Source organism: Prionailurus bengalensis, chromosome E1 (genome assembly GCF_016509475.1).
Source record: "Prionailurus bengalensis isolate Pbe53 chromosome E1, Fcat_Pben_1.1_paternal_pri, whole genome shotgun sequence".
NCBI lineage: Eukaryota > Metazoa > Chordata > Mammalia > Carnivora > Felidae > Prionailurus > Prionailurus bengalensis.
Window position 1 is genome coordinate 55,836,534 of NC_057347.1, and position 20,381 is coordinate 55,856,914.

Sequence of the window (20,381 nt, forward strand, 5' to 3'; positions counted from 1 at the left end):
CTGACGGCTTGGAGCCTGGAGCCTGTTTCAGGTTCTGTGTCTCCCTCTCTCTCCATCCCTCCCTCACCCACGCTCTGTCTCTCTCAAAAATAAACATTATAAATAAACAAACAAACAAACAAACAAACAAACAAATAAAGACTGAGTTGTTAAAGTTCTTGGTATATTCTAGATGCAAATCCTTTATCCATGTGTTTTGCAAATATTTTCATTCAGAAGATGGCTTGTCTTTTCATCTATCTTAATGTTTTCTGAAACAGAAACATGTTTAATTTTGGAGAAATCCAATTTATCAGTTTTTTCTCTTCTGGATAGTGTTTTTGGTGCTGTATCAAAGAACTCTTTCCCTAATCTGAGTCAAATAAATAATCTCTCCTGTATCTAGATCTTCTTTTAGGGGTTTTACAGCTTTAGTTCTTACATTTAGGTCCATTTTTTTAAACAGCTTTATTGACACATAATTCATACACCTTACAATTCACCTATTTAAAGTACACTATCCAGTGGCTTTTTAGTATATTCACAGAGTTATGCAACTATTCACCATGATCGTATTAGTGGACATTTTCACGATACCAAAAAGAAACCCATTAGCAGTCACTCCCCATTTTCCCCTCCCCCAGTCACTGACACTCACTAATCTACTTTCTGTCTCAATGGATTTGTCTTTTGCAGACATTACGAATAAATGGGATTATTCGATGTATACCATTTTGCACCTGGCTTTTCACTTAACATGAATGTTTTCAAGGTTCATCATGGTGTAGCAAATACCCTGTTATTGCCAAATAAAGTCCCATTGTGTGGACTTGTCACATGTTATCAGTTGTTCCATTTGCCAGTTGACGGACATTTGGGTTATTTCCACCTTTTAGCTATTACGAAAAATGCTGTCACAAACATTCATGTACATATTTTGGTGTGGATTTTCCCCATTTTTCTTGGGCATATATATACCTACGAATGGAATTGCCGAGTCATTTAAGGAACTGTCAAACCGTTTTCCAAAGCAACTGTGCTATTTTACATTTCTACCAGGAGGGTACCAGAATTTTAATTTCTCTACATCCTCACCAACACTTATTATTTCTTATATTGATTATAGCCACCCTAGTGGTTGTGAAGTGGTATCTAACTGTAGCTTTGATTTGCATTTCCCTAATGGCTAATGATGCTGTTTTCATGTGCTTATTTTCCATTTATGTATCCTTTTTTGGAGGAATGTCTATCAAGACCTTTGTTGCTTTTTTAAGGTTTGTCTTTTTCTTTTTTTCTGATTTTTTTTAATGTTTTATTTATTTTTGAGAGAGAGACAGAGCATGAGCAGGGGAGGGGCAGGGGAGAGGGAGACAGAATCCACAAAGCAGGCTCCAGGCTCTGAGCTGTCAGCACAGAGCCTGACATGGGGCTTGAGCTCACAAACCGCGAGATCATGACCTGAGCCAAAGTCAGAATGCTTAACCAACTGAGCCACCCAGGCGCCCCAGGTTCTTTTTCTTATTGAATTGTACAAGTTCTTTATATATTCTTGATACAAATCCCTTAACATATATATGAATTGCAAATATTTTCTCCCATTCTGTGACTTGTGTCTTCATTCTATGATCCATTCTGAGTTAATTTTTGGTGAGGTAAGAAAGAGTTTAAGTTTATTGTTACTATTATTTTTTGCTTGTCATTATCCAAATGTCCCAGCACCATTTGTTGAAAAAAACTATTCTTTTCCTGTTGATAGGTCTTGGTACTTTTGTCAAAATCAACTGACCATGAACATAAGGTTTTATTTCTGCCTTAAAATTCTGTTCCATTGATCTATTATGACTTTTGTTGTGCCAATACCACACTGTGGTTTTATAGTAATTTTTTAAATTGGGTAGTGCAAGTCCTTTAACTTCGTTAGTCTCTTTCTTTCTCTTTCTCTCTTTCTCTCTCTCTCTCTCCCTCCCTCCCTCCCTTCCTCTCTTCCTCCCTTCCTTTTTTAAAGATTTTTCAGGGCACCTGGGTGGCTCAGTTGGTTGAGCATCCAACTCTTGATTTTGGCTCAGGTCATGATCCCAGAGTCATGGGATCGAGCCCTGCATCAGGCTCTGTGCTGAGTGTAGAGTCTACTTAAGACTCTATGTCTCCCTCTGTCTCTGCCCCTACTCCACTCGTGCTCGGCCTCCCTCTATCTCTCAAAAAGAAATGTTAAACAAAAAAAATTAAAAAGAGAAAAAGAATCAGTTGGTCAATTTCTTTAGAAAAAGTTTGTTGGGAATTTGACTAAATTTTTAGATCAATTTGGAGAATATTGGCATCTTGACAATACTGAGTTTTCCAACATGAAGTGTTTAATTACTTAGATCTATTAAAACTTCTTTAGTTAAAGCATCAATCTCGGTAACATTGTAGAATTTTCAGTGTACAACTTTTATACTTTTTTTTTAAAGTTTATTTATTTATTTTGAGCCACAGTGTGTGCAAAAGCACAAGAGTGAGCAGGGGAGGGGCAGAGAGGGAGAGAGAATTCCAAGCAAGCTCTGCACTGCCAGCACAGAGCCTGAACCAGGGCTCAAACTCATGAAACCCTGAGATTATAACCTGAACCAAAACCAAGAGTCAGACACTTAACTGAATGAGCCACCCAGAAACTCGAGGATGAATTGCTTTCTTTCTTTCTTTAAAAAAAAAATTTTTTTTTTAATGTTTATTTATTTTTGAGAGAGAGACGGAGTGCAAGATGGGCAGAGGCAGAGAGAGAGGCACAGAATCTAAAGCAGGCTCCAGGCTCTAAGCTGTCAGCACAGAGCCTGATGCTGGGCTCAAACCCACAAACCACAAGATCAGGACCTGAGCCAAAATCCGACACTCAACCAACTGAGCCAGCCAGGTGCCCCAGCTTTCTTAATTTCATTTTCAGATTATTCCTTGTGTGTAAAAATGCAATTGATTTTTATATATTGATCTTGTATGTATAATCTTCCTAACTCATTTATTGATTGTAGTAGTGTTGTGTGTGTGTGTGTAATCCTTGGTACTTTCTCATACAGGATCGTGTCACCTGTGAACAGAGTTTTACTTCTTCCTTTACACTCTGGGTGCCTTAAAAAAATTTTTTTTTAATATGTACCTGTGTTTATTTTGCCGTACTAGTCCGAATCTCCAATCAACACTAAATGACAAAAGCAGACATCCTTGCCTTGTTCCTGATCTTAGCAGGAAAGCATTCTGTATTTCATCATTAAGTATGATATGAGCTGCGGGCTTTTCAGAGATGCCCTTTATCAAATCGAGGAAGTTCCCTTCTATTCCCAGTTGGCTGAGTGTTCCTCATCTTGAAAAGGTTGGATTTGTCGCGTTTTATCTCCATTTATTGAAATAATCATGTAGTTTTTATTTTTTATTCTACTAATGTGATATATTAACATTAACTGATTTTCAGATATTAAACTAACCCTGCATTCCTGGGATATACCTCAGTTGGTGACGGTAGTCTGTATTCTTACTTACCTCTGTATGCCTGCATTCCACTTCTGACACTAGATTATAAGCACTGAAATTCTAGAAGATGCATAATTTTTAAATAATGATTTCTAAAGGTTATAACTTTTAGATTTTTTTTTTTTTTTTTAAATAGGTTTTGGGGCACCTGGGTGGCTCAGTCAGTTAAGCCTCCAACTCTTAGTTTTCAGAGGCTTGGTTTCGGGTCAGGTCATGATCTTGCAGTCTGTGAGTTCGAGCCACATCTGCACTGTCAGCACAGAGCCTGCTTGGGATTCTCTCTCTCTTCTTCTCTCTGACCCTTCCCTGCTCATGCTCACTCTCGCTCTCTCTCTCAAAATAAATAAATAAACTTAAAGAAAAAATTTTTTTAAAAAAGAGGTTTTCACAGCACAAGTACTCTTTCATCAACTAAAACCTCGAGCTTAGCACCTACTTCACAAGAATAATTAGTTAAAATAGGAAGCCACTATAGTTGTAAATTTTATGTGTCTTGGGTGGGCTATCATGCCCAGCTGTTTATCCAAACGTTAATCTAGATGTTGCTGTGATGGTATTTTGTAGATGTAATCAACATTTACAATTAGTTGACTTTAAAGAAAAGAAATTACCTTGATAATGTGGATGGGCCTCATCCAATCAGTGGAGGACTGTAAGAGCAAAAACCGAGGTTCCCCAGAGAAGAAGGAATTCTGTCTTAAGACTGAAAGAGAAATCCTGCCGGAGTTTCCAGTCTGCTAGCTTGCTCTACAGATTTCAGACTCATGACTACATCAATTCCTGTCTGTTTCCAGCTCGCTGACGGGCCTTATAAATTTTAGACTTGCCAGCTCCCACAATCACAGAAGACAATTCCTTAAAATAAAAAGTAAACATAAAAAAATAAATCTTTTTATTTTAAGGAACATACATATATTTTTTAAATATACATATATCTCCTATTGGTCCCGTTTCTTTGGAGAATCCTGACTGATACTGCCACCAAATAGCTTGTGTTGTTAATACTCCCTTCTGTGACCCATATCATGAATTACAAAGTTGATTTGAGAGCTATCCTGCTGCTTGCCAAAGGAATCCAAATCACTGAGCACAAGGATCAGAATCTATATACTGGTGCACAGTACAATGCATGATACATAGCAGGTGCTCAGTAAAGGTACATAAATGGTAATAAACAGAAAGAGAAAACATGCTAAAGAACAAAAGGATACAACCACCATCATATAAGGAAATCAAAGGCCCTAAATCTTAGAACAAAATCAAGAAGTAAAAGAAATCGGTCTGCTTTTAATGAAGTATAAATAAAACAAAAACACTGGAGGTTTCAGGGGCACCTGGGTGGCTCAACTGAGGGTCTGTCTGACTCTTGATTTCAGCTCAGGTCATGATCCTACAGTCGGGGGATTCTCTCCATCTTTCCCTCTGCCCCTCTCTCATACTCTTTCTCTCTATCTCTCAAATAAAAAATAGAAAATTGAAAAAATTAACAATAAATACTGGAGGTTTCAAGAGGAAAATCACTACATTTTAAGTGTTTGAAAAATAATGCTGGCATTTGAACTCTTCACCTTGATGACCATCATTAAATGGAGGAACGTTTAGGTTTTTTATGGTATTCAGTGTATTTACTATGAATTTCAGATTACTTTCTTTTTTTAATGTTTATTGCAGGGGAGGGGCAAAGAGAGAGAGAGCCTATCAGAAGTGGCCTCTATGCTGACAGAGTTCATGACCTGAGCTGAAGTCAGTTGCTTAACCGACTGAGCCACCAGGCACCCCAAGGAACTTACTTAATTTTAAAGTTATCAAACTGTCCCAGAACTGAACAGTTCTTTATTTTGTAGTGAGTTACAGATTTTAAACTCCTTGGCTTCGAAACTAATATTAAATTGATGTTCCTAAAAACTAAGAGAAATTGTTGTAACTATTTCACAGACAAGAGATGTTATCCATGCTTAAAAAACTGCTCTTGGGGCACCTGCGTGGCTCAGTCGGTTGAGCATCTGACTTGATTTTGGCTGAGGTCGGGATCACAGGGTTGTGGGACTGAGCGCTGTTTCTGGTTCCACACTCAGTGTGGAGCCTGCTTGGGATTCTCTCTCTCTCTCTCTCTCTCTCTCTCTCTCTGTCTGCCTCTCCCCTGCCCACACTTGCATGCTCTCTCTCTAGCTCAAAATAAATAAACATTTAAAAAATAAAATCTTTGGGGTGTCTGGGTGGCTCGGTTGGTTAAGCATCTGACTTTGGCTCAGGTCATGATTTCACGGTTTATGGGTTCAAGCCCCACATCCAGCCCTGCACTGACAGCAAGCAGTCTGGAGCCTGCTTCAGATTCTGTGTCTTCCTCTCTCTCTCTGCTCCTCCCCCTCTTGTGCTCTTTCTTTCCAAAATAAATAAATAAACAAACATTAAAAATGTATACAAAATAAATAATAAATAAAATCTCTACAAAAAAAAAGGTTTTAAAAAAAAGGTGCAGAACAGCCTAAATAGCATGTTATGCTTGTATTCGCACAAGAAACTGGAAGAATTCCAAAGAAACCAAAAGTGGTTACACAGGGATGGGAGGAGGTGTATGGGGAGAAACTGGGTGATGACCAGAGCAGTGAGAACAAGACTTTCACTTTATGGCTTTTCATTCTTTTAAACTTTGAATCATGTAACTTAGATTACTTATTCAAAAAATAAATAATTATAAAACAATTTAGGCTATCTCTCTCTAAAAAAAGAAGCCTAATTTTTTAAAGAAACTTCAGTTTCAACATGAAATCAGCTGTTTTCAGTAATTTCTAAAAAAAATTTTTAGGGGCACCTGGGTGCCTCAGTTGGTTAAGCGACCGACTTCCGCTCAGGTCATGATCTCGCAGTTTGTGAGTTCGAGCCCCGCGTCGGGCTCTGTGCTGACAGCTCAGAGCCTGGAGCCTACTTCAGATTCTGTGTTTCCCCCTGTCTCTACCCTTCCCCTGCTCACGCTCTGTGTCTCTGTCTCTCAATAATAAACGCTAAAAAAAATTTTTTTAAATTATTTTAATATTTACTTTTGAGACAGAGAGCGAGAGACACAGAGCACAAGGGGAGGGGGGGCAGAGAGAGGGAGACGCAGAATCCGAAGCAGCTCCAGGCTCTGAGCTGTCAGCACAGAGCCCAACACGGTGCTCAAACCCACAATCATGACCTGCGCTGAAGTCGGATGCTTAACCGACTGAGCCGCCCAAGTGCCCCTGTTCTCAGTAATTTCTAAATGTTTCCATTTCAATGAGCATACAAAACTAAGGGGTTCCTCTAAAGACACAAACAAAAGAAAGCAATTTCTGCCAGGCACTGTAACTATCATCACAGGGCCAGATGACAGAGTTGCTTTCTGAAACTCTTCCACGGGCAGCAGAGTCTGAGACTTTCCAGGGAGTCAGGGCACGGTCTCAGTTTAGCTGGTCACCTGGCGAAAGCTGACTCTGTTATCTGCTTTGTCCTACTATCAGTACTGAAGATAAGAAGGCTTAAAATCAACCCAGTCTGATTCCTCAACAAGGACAGGCCTTTGAGTTCTGTTTCAGTCCTGATGCAGAGCAGCCTCCTTTCCACAAGTCAATTTCTTTGCGAAAGGCAGAGGCTGATGGCTTAGAAAGAAGTGCCCTAACTTGATGGGTGACCTGGCCGGACTAATTTTCGTCTCTGGACTTCCACTTTCTTACCACCGACATGAGTGGGTCTTGGGCCAAATTCTCTCAAAGGTCCCTTTCAGGTCTACAATACTATCATCCCCATAAAAAGCCAAGTCGGTTTAAAGATCAGATGAAGGAAGGGGCACCTGGGTGGCTCAGTCGGTTAAGCGGCTAACTTCGGCTCAGGTCATGATCTCGCGGTCAGTGAGTTCGGGCCCCGCGTCGGGCTCTGTGCTGACAGCTCAGAGCCTGGAGCCTGTTTCGGATTCTGTGTCTCCCTCTCTCTGACCCTCCCCCTTTCATGCTCTGTCTCTCTCTGTCTCAAGAATAAATAAACGTTAAAAAATAAAAAAATAAAATAAAGATCAGATGAAGGGTGGGAAATGTCTCCAGACTAGAGCATATATGCACGTTCATAGAAATTCTCAAGTACACAAAGATGTGCTGGCTGGGACATGAATGTTCTGGTTCTTATCTTCTGTGTTTTATCTTCAACACAAATAATTTGGCCCTTTGCTGTAAAGATTTCTCACATATAGAACTTCCAATTAGAAATGAGCTACGACTACTTAGCACTTTTAAAAGACTGGTGGAGTGGAGAGGATTACGTCAGACTGTCAGCACAAAGTGTGTTGCATAAGGAAAGTTTTAGTTTGGGGATACCTAGGTGGCTCAACTGGCTGAGGGCCTGACTTCGGCTCAGGCCATGATCTCCCAGTTCATGAGATCGAGTCCCGAGACGGGCTCTTCACTGACAATGTGGAGCCTGCTTGGGATTCTCTCTCTGCTCCTCCCCCAGCCTCTCTCTCTAAATAAATAAGTAGACATGGGGCGCCTGGGTGGCTCAGTCGGTTGAGCGTCCGACTTCAGCTCAGGTCACGATCTCACGGTTCGTGAGTTCGAGCCCCGCGTCAGGCTCTGGGCTGATGGCTCAGAGCCTGGAGCCTGCTTCTGATTCTGTGTCTCCCTCTCTCCCTGCCCCTCCCCCATTCATGCTCTGTCTCTCTCTGTCTCAAAAATAAATAAACATTAAAAAAATTTTAAATAAATAAGTAGACTTAATAAACAAATCTTTTTAAAAAGTTTTAGTTTGGTCCATTTTCCTTTTATGATCATCACCCAAGGCTCATACTTGTATTAATATCCTTTGGGGAACCGCCTTCTAGAGATTTACCCATGCTAATTCCCACACGTGAAGGGAGGGTGAATCCTCTTCTGAGACTGCAAACTCTACTGAAAACTCCAAGCTCAGCAAAACATGTTCCATACTCTGATCAATAAAAGCTAAGTGATTTCGGGGGGGGGGGAATCCCCCACAAATACTTGTGCATATTTCTGTCCATTAAAAAGCAAAGTGCACGCTTCTATGGGCATTTTTTCATACAGTCCTAATTAGCTAGGGTTTTATTAAAACACTAGAGATCCTGCAGCTTTATCTTAGACTGTTCTAAAACGGCTCTTAATCATATTCAGCAAGGATTCATTCTTTGGCACAGCAGCAGCAAGACACAGCGCTGGCAGACAGTCTGCAGGGCGCAGGTTCATTGTCTGGTCCCTGCTTCCACCTGGCACACACTGGACACACTGCTGAGAAACCAGCTCATCTCATTAGCATGTCTTTACCCTGAGGCTCCCATCCTGACACCTCTCCAAGATCGCCCAAATCCTCATTAGGTCCCAGGCCAAAGAGAAGATGGTAGCCATCCGTCCCCCAGAAGTCTTGGGAAAAAGCAACGAAAAATCGCGAGCAAAGAGGTCATGCAGCAAGCAGTTCAGAACTGGCCGGTGCTCAATCCACTTGGGACCCTCTCCCCCTCCCTGGCAAAACCCTCCTCCACCTCCAACGCTTAGGCCACAACCCAGGGGCTGCAGACATCGCTCTTTTCAATGATTCTGACCACACACATAGTAACTTCTAGACATTCTAAATGCCTGTGCTCTGTCCCCTAGCTCTCCCCATTCCAAAAGCCAGGCCTGCCGCTACTCTGGCAAAGGGACAACCCGGGTGACTCTGATACTCAGATGCCCAAACGTTTCTGTGAAACACTTCTTTCTGCTTCTGACAGCTTCCTGAAAAGCGCCAGCCCGCAAACGCATTCTGGGCCTCCATCCTCCCGCAGGCAATGGAAGCTTTCCGCGCCCCCCCCCGCCACTCCACCCCTCCCCGAGAAACCTACTTCAAACCTTGCGTCCGCGCCTCCCTCTCCAGAGGCCTGGATGCGCGGGCCCCGGCCCTCGGCCCCCGTTTCGGACGCCAGGCCCGCCCCACCTAGCCCTCAGCACCCCCCGGCGGAAAGGGCGCACCGGGCGCCAAGAAGGGCCCCGCGGGCACCCCGCCCCTCCGGAGCCGCAGTCCCCGCCGCTCGCGTCTCTGTCACCGGGCAGACGGCCTGCAGGGCCGCTCGCGTCCTCGGGCGGCGGGCCGGCCGGCCACCGCGGCTACCCCGCCAACGGCCCCGCCGCACCGGCCCGCAGACCTCCCCACCCCCCGGCCCCGGGGCGCGCCCAGCCCGCGCCCGCCGGCCCTCACCGGACTTGGGCGGGTAGCGGTACACGGAATTGGACGGGATGTCCACCTCCTCCACGCCCGCGTGCTGCCGGCTCGTCAGGGCCCCCATGGCGCTGCGCCCGCGCCGCCCTCTCGCCTCACCGCGGCCGCTCGCCCCGCGCGCGGTGCGGGGGTCGGCTGTCCGCCGCAGCCGGCTCCGCCTCGGCGCTGCGGCTCTGGCGGCGGGGAGCCCCCGGCGCGCCGCGCACCATCCTCCGCCGGGCCCCGCGGCGGCGCCTCTGCCGAGGGGGGTCTGCGCGCTGGGCCGGGGGCGCAGCCGCCGCCGCCGCCGCCGCCGCCGCCTCGGGCCGCGTGATGTCAGCGGCAGCTGGAGCAGGGGGCCCGAGGCGGCCGCGGCCAATGGCGGGGCGGGGCGGGACGGGGCGGGGCGGGGCGGCGGCGCGCCAGCCAATGGGCGGGGGGATGCGGCGCGAGCGGCTGCCATCGGGGCGCGGGGAGACGGCCGGGGGCTCGCGGCCGCGGGCTGGGGCTGTGGGCTGCGGATCCGGCTCCTCCGACCGCCCGGCCCGGAGCCTGCTCGCCGTCGACCCAGACACCTGAAGGCGGCGCAAGGCCGCCGGGCGGTGGAAAGGCCGCTCCAGCCCCGCCCCCGACACGAGCGAGCCGGCGGCCAGAACCCCGCAGAGGGGCGTCCCCAGCCGCAGCGGTCCGAGCGCGCTCCAAGCAGAGGACTGCGTGGCATCGGCGTCAATCTCGCCGCCCCCCACGCTCACCGCGCCTCTGCTCTAAAGTGCCCTGCTAATCCCATCTCCCAGGGGCCGGGGAGATTACTCAAGGCTGGAGACCCGCTATCCCTGGGTCGCCAGGGGTATCGCCATCCCTCTCACGTAGCTCCTTTCGGAGCGCCCAACTCTATACATGCTCCCTGTGGGTCCCTGGGGCGGCTCCTGCAGCTTCGAAGTTCGGAGAGCATCAACCCACGTTAAGATCAAGACATCCAAGCTCTGATTGCACCTTTTGGGGGCTCTTGAGAACTGCGTGTGCGAAGAGTCAACGCAGGGGAAGGCGAATGGGGCCAGGCAGAGCAAGGGGCCTCTCTTGATGAAAACACTTAAGACAGTGAGAAGCTGGGCAGAAGGCGTCATTCTAAAAACTTAATTATAGACACTTGTATTTTAAACCTTTTATTTTATTTGTGGGTCGGGTGTTTTGTTATGTTTTTCTGAAAAGGTGGGCTGATCAGCAGAAATTTCAACTGCCAAAATAGGACTTCAACAACTTTTCACAATGTTTAAAGTACTGTGTGGAGTGTCCAGTTCCCTTGATTAGGTTTGCAAAGGCTTTTTATAGTCTTTCCTGGTTATGTTTTGCGTTGTTCATTGCCCTCTTTTGGCGCTAAAGGCACCTAGGACAAGTTGCCTTGGTTTTCTCCAAGGTCCCCAGGATGGCAGGAACATGTCTCTGTTATTTATGTTGACTGATGCTATGAGGAGGGCTGGAGCTACAGGGCAAGTCCCTGGCCCAGACATGTTGGTGGGCAGCCTTCTCCCAAGCTCCAAGGCTCCCTGGCAGAGTCCAGAGCCTTCCCTCCAGCCCCTGGCCCCAACCACTAGTAGGCTCGCGGACATATCTCTGGGAGGGAACTGGTGTCCTAGATACTCCATTCCCCACATGCAGGTCCTACCTTATAGTAATAATAAGGTAAAATACGAGTCATGAAGAATCTACAACCACCTCAAAATGGGCCTTCAGCACATCGCAGAGTAGAATTTAGCCTTATAATCTTGGGCTCCATTCAGAAACTTTTGTTCTTCCTGCTCTCAGCATTTTGTAAAGGGGTAAAGGGGGTACTGTCCTTTTTATGAGTTTCTCTGCATCTAAGGGTTTCAGTCAGAGCCGGGGGGGGGGGGGCAGATGTGTCTCAATAGGGCAGCTCAGGGGCACCCGGATAGTTCAATCATTAAGCATCTGACTCTTGGTTTTGGCTCAGGTCAAAATCTTGAGATTCGTGAGTTCAATCCCCAGGTTGGGGTCTGCACCGGCAGCACAGAGCATGGTTGGGATCCTATCTCTCCTTCTCTCTCTGCCCCTCCCCTGCTTGTTCTCTCTCTCTCTCTCTCTCTCTCTCTCTCTCTCAAAAATAAATAAACTTAAAAAAAAAAAAAAAGGACAGCTCAGTTCTGTTGCTTGCAAGGATCTGTTCTGGTCCCACCTCAGCCTGCGCCGAGTCTGGGAAACAGGTTCATTCCTCATCTCGGATAACACTCTACAAGCCTGTAACCTGCTTCCTGCTCCCGTGAATAGTCAGGAATCCAATGCTTGGAAGAGTGAAGAAAAACAGGGCATAGCACAAGAACATTAGCAGACATTAACTGAACACTTTCTATGTGCCATGCCCTATTTTAAGTGTTTTTACATATTAAAACATTCATCCCGCCACGGCAACCCTACGAAGTACGTGCTATTAACCCTTTGGTTTTACAATTGAAGAAACGGAAGCAGAGGAAAAGCACTGACTTTCAGTTGGACAAATCGAGACCCTAGCCAGTTACGTAACTTTGGACTAGGCTCTAATCAAGTCTGTTTCCTTGTCTGTAGAATAGCCCGGTCTTCATTGGTTATAAAAGAACCAATGAGTGAATTGAGAGGCAGTTGAAAAGAAACCGTAGGGGCGCCTGGGTGGCGCAGTCGGTTAAGCGTCCGACTTCAGCCAGGTCACGATCTCGCGGTCCGTGAGTTCGAGCCCCGCGTCGGGCTCTGGGCTGATGGCTCAGAGCCTGGAGCCTGTTTCCGATTCTGTGTCTCCCTCTCTCTCTGTCCCTCCCCCGTTCATGTTCTGTCTCTCTCTGTCCCAAAAATAAATAAAAAAACGTTGAAAAAATTAAAAAAAAAAAAAAAAAAAAAGAAACCGTAGAGGTGGTGCCTGGGTGGTTCGGTCGGTGGGGCATCTGACCCTTGATTTTGGCCGGAGCCATGCTCTTACAGTTTGTAAGTTCGAGCCCCATGTTGGGCTCTCTGCTGACAGTGTGGAACCTCCTTGGGATTCTTTCTCTCCTTCTCTCTCTGCCCTTCCCCCCACCTCAAAAATAAATACACAAACTTTAAAACTAAACAACAACAAAAAAGAGAAGCAATAAGAAAAAAGTAAACATAAATAAATAATTAAAAAGCATCAATAAGGGTGCTTAGCTGGCTCAGTTGGTAAAGCATATTAACTCTTGATCTCAGGGTCATGAGTTCAGGCCCCACATTGGGTGTGGAACCTACTAAAAAAAATGTTTTTTAATTAATTACTGTTTTCACAAAAGGGGTAAAGGAGCCTCAGATCAGCCTTTCATCAATTCAGATCAGTTTGTACCACCAAATTTAGGGTTTTCTGAATGTCTGGGGTTTTAGGAGTTGCAGATAAAAAAAAAAAAAATAGTGGAGATCGGGGCGCCTGGGTAGCTCAGTTGGTTAAGTGTCTGACTCTTGGCTCAGGTCAAGATCTCACAGTTCATGAGTTCCAGCCCCAAGTCAGGCTCTGTGCTGGCAGCCCAGAGCCGGCTTGGGATTCTCTCTCTCCCTCTCTCTCTCTGCTCCTGCCCTAAGCACTGTCTCTGTCTCTCTCAAAATAAATAAATAAACTTAAAAAAAGAGATACTTCCTGTGAATTAATTGGGTTAAAGTCCCACTTTCTACAACATAATCACATAATGTTATGGTTTGGGAAAAGAGAACTTCAGCCAGTGCCCAGGGGCAAAGGAGAGAAAGCTACGCAACCAAGCCTTGGAGCAGCCACCTCTGGGGGGGCCAGTCCTGCATTCCTCTCTGGTCCTTCCTTGGCGCCACTTGGCTCCCTCGCCAGAGATCTGGGCCAGGGAAAGGGCCCGAGGGAGAAGACGGCACAGACCAGAGGAAAAATCCAGAAGTGATTGCCATCAAGAGAGCCATAAAAATGCTTTTAACTTGAATAAACGGTCTGGTGAGGGGTGGCAGAGCAGTGAGTGGGGAAATTACACGCAAATACCATGCATCCTTTGTGTAAATAGCCTCACAGCATCCTCTCTATTTGCATGCTACAGATGCAGCCCTTGGGAAAATCCCCGCAGAGAACCCAGCATTTAAGGGTCTCAGGGGCTTCCTCTAAGCATCCACTCAAGGCTGGGAGGTAAAAGCCACATATTTTATCACGTCCCACCCCTTCTCAACCTTGGGTCTAAGGGAGAAAGGAGAAGCAGGGAGAGGGAGCACAGGGATGAGTAATTTCGAGGTCAGCCGGTCCCTTAGAGCTTTCAATTTTGTTCATTTGGGCTGTCCTGATTTCAGCTCAGATGTTCATTTTCCACCTTTGTAACACATCCACTCGTTTGAACGATTCTCACAGATTCCTGTAATGGGAAGGAGAGAGAGCCTGCCAGTGAGAAGCTGACAGATGCTGGTCTGTTTGTAGCACAGCATTCCCATGATAGCAGGGGAAAGGGGCGGGGGTGGGGGTGGGGGATGCCTCCTGGGAGCCAGAGGAGCTAAGACAGGCCCCTTATTGGCTGTTGGCTTGGCCCTTCCGCCCCTGGTAGGGCGATAGGAAGAATAGCCCTCTGGCTGTTCTGAGCCAGTGCAAGGTCTCTCCAAAAATGGGGCCCAAGCAGCAATATATGGCCCCCATGGTTTCAGTGGGTTAAAGCTAAAGCAACCAGAAGAAAATTTCACATGCTACCCCAGATCAGCCGACTAGGCTGACACTGACAGAGGGGTCCGATCCTAAATGCTTTGGGACCCTGCAGATGGTTCCTTCGGCAACCTTAAGGCTCTCCGTTGAGGAAAAGAACCTTGTCCGTTAGGAAATCAGCGATCAGGCTTTCATATTTTGCTTCTTGCCAAATGTGAATTCCTCATTGTTAATTTCCTCCTCAGCTGCGAGCCGCGGCTCAGAAAGGAAAGCTGTTCAAATGGCCCCGAACTTCGGTTGGGGTTCGTAGCTTCTTAATCTACTTTTCCATTCCAGACTGTAACCGAAGACGATGCTTGCACTGCCCAGTGTGGCCGAGCCCAGGATGGGGAGAATAAGGTGTTAGGGTGCATGATCCTTACGTGGCGCTCACACTCACCGCCACGCGGGTGCCTCTGCTGCCTCTCCCTAGTTTTAGCCCTGCTGCCTGGGCATCTGGCATTTGCAGAAATGAGGCACCTAGGACATGAATCCCGTTCAAGAAATTAGGAGAGTCCATTCTACGGCACTTTATTATTATTTTTTTTAACGTTCATTTTATTTTTGAGACAGGGAGAGACAGCATGGACGGGGGAGGGTCAGAGAGAGAGGGAGACACAGAATCTGAAGCAGGCTCCAGGCTCTGAGCGGTCAGCACAGAGCCTGACGCGGGGCTCGAACTCACGGACCGCAAGATCATGACCTGAGCCGAAGTCAGATGCTTGACCAACTGAGCCACCCAGGCGCCCCTATTGCACTTTATTTTAGTTTACTTCCTGACTGTTCTACCAAAATACCAGACCCTATGTAAGCTTGTTCAGTACAGTCACTGCTGCCTTCATTCGGTCTGGCCCTGCTTTTGTATTTGAGCTCAACCCCACCTGAGGCTGCACATTCTACACGATGAAGTCAGGGAAAAAAAAGAATGCACCTCTAACATTTCAGCCCAGTATCCACTCAACTACCTCTTCTGCCCTTCTCAGGTAAACACATCTACACCGGGCAGACAAAAAGCCCAGCATCTGTCACCTGCGACACAGAGAAGCCGGAATGTGAAAGAGGCAGGGAGGCAACAGCCCTCAGACCTCCCTTTAACAAATGTTCCCCTGTGGTTACTGAGACAAATCAAAGGAAGAAAGTAAGAACAAAGGCTCTTCCTTCTCCTAGCGCTTCTTGACAATGTGTGTCCTGGCTGGAGCATCAGCTCTGGAAGAAGTCTAAAGGTCATCTAGTCCAGCCCCCTCCCCTGACAGATGAGGCAGGTGCAGCCTGGAAAGGAAAAGAGGGACTGGCCCAAGGCCACACAAGTGGCAGCACGGCTCAGAACTCAGGGATCCCAGGCTCTATGCACTGGGCCCGGCAAAGGGAAACCCATACTGCTGGTTTGGTTTCTATTTATTGCAGGGTAGGCTGTCTTCTAGAGCCAGTATACGAGGACAAATCAACTCAAGGAAAAAGCTCAGACACCCAACGCAAACACAGTACCAGTATGGACGCGGATGTGATGTGCATTTGCCTGGAAGCTATCCATAACCATGCTCAAGTTGGAATAAGAAAGCCCTGGAGACTCTCTCACCCGGAGTCTCCCCACACTCCCCCTCTACTCCTTGGAAACTGGAACGGAGGTCAGATCTGTCACCTAACTCCTTGCAGGCAAAGGAAGCAAAGCTCAGATGAGAAAAGGGAGGGAGAGCAGCCACCGAAGGGATCAGATTCTTATCAAGCGGGTTAAAAGTGTCCTATCCCACTGATGTTGTGTCTCTGCTAGAGCCTGAGCTAAAGTCCAACACAGGCCAGGGATTCAATGACTTCATTTACAATGACACATTCATTCCTGAGCTAATTGCTTATTTATTTAAGTGATAACTACTGTCCTCATTAGGGCACTTCAAAGACTGTGCTGAGCTGAAGAGTAATCAACAGAGATCCTACCTACTGTTGTGGTTCTCACAGTTACTGTTGCAAACCCTAGATCTTTTTTATGCACCATGAGGTGCATATTTATTATATCTCTTGGTTGTATATACTCTTGTCTTTTATATTGCAAGATGAAATCTGCGCATGAAAAGAGGTCTGGCAACTTCATTGGCTTCCTCTCTGGTCTTCCTGCCTCTTGATCCTGCCCCTAAAAATCACTCTCAGGGGGCGCCTGGGTGGCTCAGTCGGTTAAAAGCATCTGACTTCGGCTCAGGGTCATGATCTGACGATTTGTGAATTTGAGCCCCGCATCAGGCTCAGCATTGACAGTGTGGAGCCTGGAACCTGTTTCAGATTCTGTGTGTGTGTCTCTCTCTCTGCCCTTCCCCGCTTGCGTGTGTGAGCCCTCTCGCTCTCTCCCAAAAACAAATAAATAAATAAACTTTAAAAAATAAAAATAAAAATAAATTGGGGTGCCCGGGTGGCTCAGTCAGTTAAACATCTGACTTCGGCTCGGGTCATGATCTCACCATTCCTGGGTTCAAGTCCCGCATAGGGCTCTGTGCCGACAGCTCAGAGCCTGGAGCCTGCTTTGGATTCTGTGTCTCCCTCTCTCTCTCCCTCTGTGTCCCTCCCCTGCTCATGATCTGTCTCTCTCTCTCTGTCTCAAAAATAAATACACATTTAAAAACATCGGGGGAGCGGGGGAGGGCACTTGGGTGGCTCAGTTAAGTGTCCAACCTCAGCTCAGGTCATGATCTCACAGTTCATGTGTTCGAGTCCCACATCCGGCTCTGTGCTGACAGCTCAGAGCCTGGAGCCAGCTTCATATTCTGTGTCTCCCTCTCTTTCTGCCCCTCCCTGACTCTCACTTTGTCTTTCTCTGTCTCTCAAAAAACGAATAAGTGTTAAAAAAAAATTTTTTTTTAAATTAAGTTAGCATTCTAAAAATGGTGGGGGGGGAGGGCGTGCCTTGGTGGGTCAGTGGGTTGAACATGAGACTCTTGATTTCAGATCAGGTCATGATTTCACAGCTCGTGGACGGAGCCCCGAGTCAGGCTCCTCACTGAGCTTAGAGCCTGCTTGGGATTCTCTCTCTCCCTCTTTCCATTCCCAGCTTGAGTGTGTGTGTACTCGATCTCTGTCTCTCTCTCTCTCAATCTCTCTCTCTCTCAAAAAAAAAAAAAAAAAAAAGTTAGCATTTATTGAGAACATGCTCTATGCCAGGAACTGTGCTAGGGCTTTTTTTTCTTTCCAAGATTTTATTTAAATTCAAGTTAGTTAACATATCATGTAGTACTGGTTTCAGGAGCAGAATGTAGTGATTCATCACTTACATATAACACCCAGTGCTCATCACAAGTGCCCTGCTTAAGCCCATCCCCCTGCCCACTCCCCTCCAGCAACCATCATCAGTTTGTCCTCTATGGTTAAGAGTCTCTTGACGGTTTTTGTCCCTCTCTGTTTTTGTTGTGGAGTGGTTGCATTTTAAAGGTATTTTTTATGTCAGAAGTCAGGATTTCTGAGCCAGGATGTGCATTCCAGACCCTGCCTTCAGTATGCATGTGATAAAACTGAGGTTGGCATCCCCCTTGGCTGAAGGCAGAGCCCAGGGGTTGGATCCCCTGAGATACCGTCTTCCCGTGCCCATTGGAACTCCAAACGCCAGGGACACATCTCCCCCATCACGCTGCTGAATGGCCAGAGAAAAAGCCAGGTTTTTTCCTCCTCAAAATGCAGCAGCCTGAGTCCCTACAACTCAGCGATTGCCACCCTAAATAGCCCTGTAGCTCCTACAATCTGGATCAGCCCTCTGTGGACAGGCAGGGGGAGGGTGTATCCGTGAGTCTCTAATGTTAACTTTTCACTTATGTGTCATTTGCTAACTGGAGAGAAAGCTCGTTGGGTTGGGGCCTGCTCTCTAGAGCTGATTGTTCAGTTTTGCCAGCCAGTTGTTAAACTGTCAGTAGCTTGAAATTGGCCGTAATGAGACTATTTAAACCACAGAAACCATCAAATGCTGTGTATCAGGGCTTCGCCCACTCCCTGCACCCGTTTACCGCCCACTCCTGGTCTTAGGTTTCTTCGAATTCACCCCCTCTACATACACACAAGGACTGGACACATTGTTTCCCATATATAAGTACTCATTACATACATAGCTATTGAAATACATATGAAGAATAATCTTTTTTTTTTTTCAAGAAAAATTTTTTTTTTTTTACTTGTAAGGAATCTCTGCACCTAATGTGGGGCTCCAACTCACAACCCTGAGATCAAGAGTTGCATGCTCTACGGGTGGAGCCAGCCAAGAGCCCTAAAGAATAACCATTTTTTAATTTTTTTAAAATTTTTTTAACGTTTATTTATTTATTTATTTTTATTTATTTTTTTGGGGACAGAGAGAGACAGAGCATGAACGGGGGAGGGGCAGAGAGAGAGGGAGACACAGAATTGGAAACAGTCTCCAGGCTCTGAGCCATCAGCCCAGAGCCTGACGCGGGGCTCGAACTCACGGACCGCGAGATAGTGACCTGGCTGAAGTCGGACGCTCAACCGACTGCGCCACCCAGGCGCCCCTAACCATTTTTTTTCATGTTTATTTTTAATTTACTTTGTGAGAGAGAGTGATAGAAAGCGAGCAGGGAGGGGCAGAGAAAGAGGGAGACAGAGAATCCCAAGCAGGCTCCGTACTGTCGGCGCAGAGCCCAATGTGGGGCTTGAACTCATGAACCTGACCTAAAATCAAGAGTCGGCACCACCCAGGCGCCCCAGAATAATCATTTTTGAGCAATCACTCCATCTAAGCATTTATTGAATAGATTATTTTATTTAATCTTTAAACCAAAACTAAGAGATAATATTCCCATATCCCAGATGGGGAAACTGAAGCTCCCTCAACTACAGGTAGGGAGCAAGAACTTGCCTGAGGCTCATCTGAGTCCAAAGTCCCCAGTCTTCCCCACATATTGCCTGTCCTACCAGCTTCCATGGGTACCCTGGTCCAGGGCCAGGCCTGCTGGTCACCAAGCCAGCAGAGTGGCTCTCTCTGCAGTGGCACCAGTAATAAAAGACGATGCATGGGGACTTCCCTCCCTCCAGCCCCACCTTCCCACCTTGCCTCTCTCCATATTTAACCTGCTTCCTTATCCTACCTACTTCCTTCTGCATCATCGCCTTATCTGAATTAGGATGCTTTGTATTTTTTAGGACCATTTTTCAACAAGCTTGATGCTCCAAACCTATAGAAATCCTTTTGGGCCTTCAACTTCTCTCCAAGAGCTCCGGCAGACGAATAACCTCCTATAAACTCTGTGGACCCTGTGCTTTGTAACTGTCTCCAGGCCTGGACAGACGCCCTGTCTTCTTAAGGAATCCCTTCTGATGGCTGGGCTCCATACACAATGCGGTCAGTGGGGCAGCTCTGGTCTGGAGGCTCCTGAAGTGCAAGGACATGGCATTTTCCCTGACTGCTCTCAGGCCCCAGGGGCATGCTAGGCATGGATGCTGCTGATGATGAGGAACATTCTGGTGGTTTCCCAATTCTGCTGTGTACAACCCAGTGCTCTCGTTCTCAGCAAATACTTCCTTCCTCTTTATGCAGAAGACTGTCCTGTGTTTATTTACAGCACCCATGCTTGGTCCAAAAAAAATGATCTGTGTGGCCTGGGCTTTTGGGGTCAGGAAATAGCATGAGTGTATCCTTTGCCCCAAGGTGCCCTGCGTTCCTGAAGAAGGGCACCTATCATTGCCAAATTTGCAAAAAAAAAAAAAAAAAAAAAAAAATCAGGGTATTTATTTCAATCAAATGCTTCTCTTCCAGGACTTGCTAGCTTTTTTTTTTTTTCGTGTACCCTGACTTCCTGTGTTCCTGAAAATTTCTGAAACCTCAAGCCACATCTCATCAGAAATTCCAGACCTCTTCAACATTGCCCTCCGCTCTGCTGAGTCCTCTGCAATTTAAAATCCCTCTGCAGCTCTGGGATTTGGAGATAAACAGGTAAAAATAGGCTCATCCTCACTGCCCAACAGTCTGGTGCCTGTGGAAGAAGAGCCTCATGGTAGTTGTTTCGACTAATGCTCATCAGTACTCTGGGCTCCCCTACTTTTTGCTTCCCCCTGAGTT

At 46.6% G+C, this 20,381-nt stretch overlaps 1 protein-coding gene across 1 annotated transcript in view; it reads right to left on the reverse strand.

Annotated features, from left to right (window-relative positions):
• Positions 1-9,835, reverse strand: part of RNF157 (ring finger protein 157) — an 84,794-nt gene extending 74,959 nt beyond the window's left edge. Inside the window, 1 exon segment of the mRNA XM_043585635.1 lies at positions 9,673-9,835. Coding sequence (XP_043441570.1) covers positions 9,673-9,760 — 88 coding nt within the window. The 5' untranslated portion in view covers positions 9,761-9,835.
• Between the last annotated feature and the right edge of the window lie 10,546 nt (positions 9,836-20,381).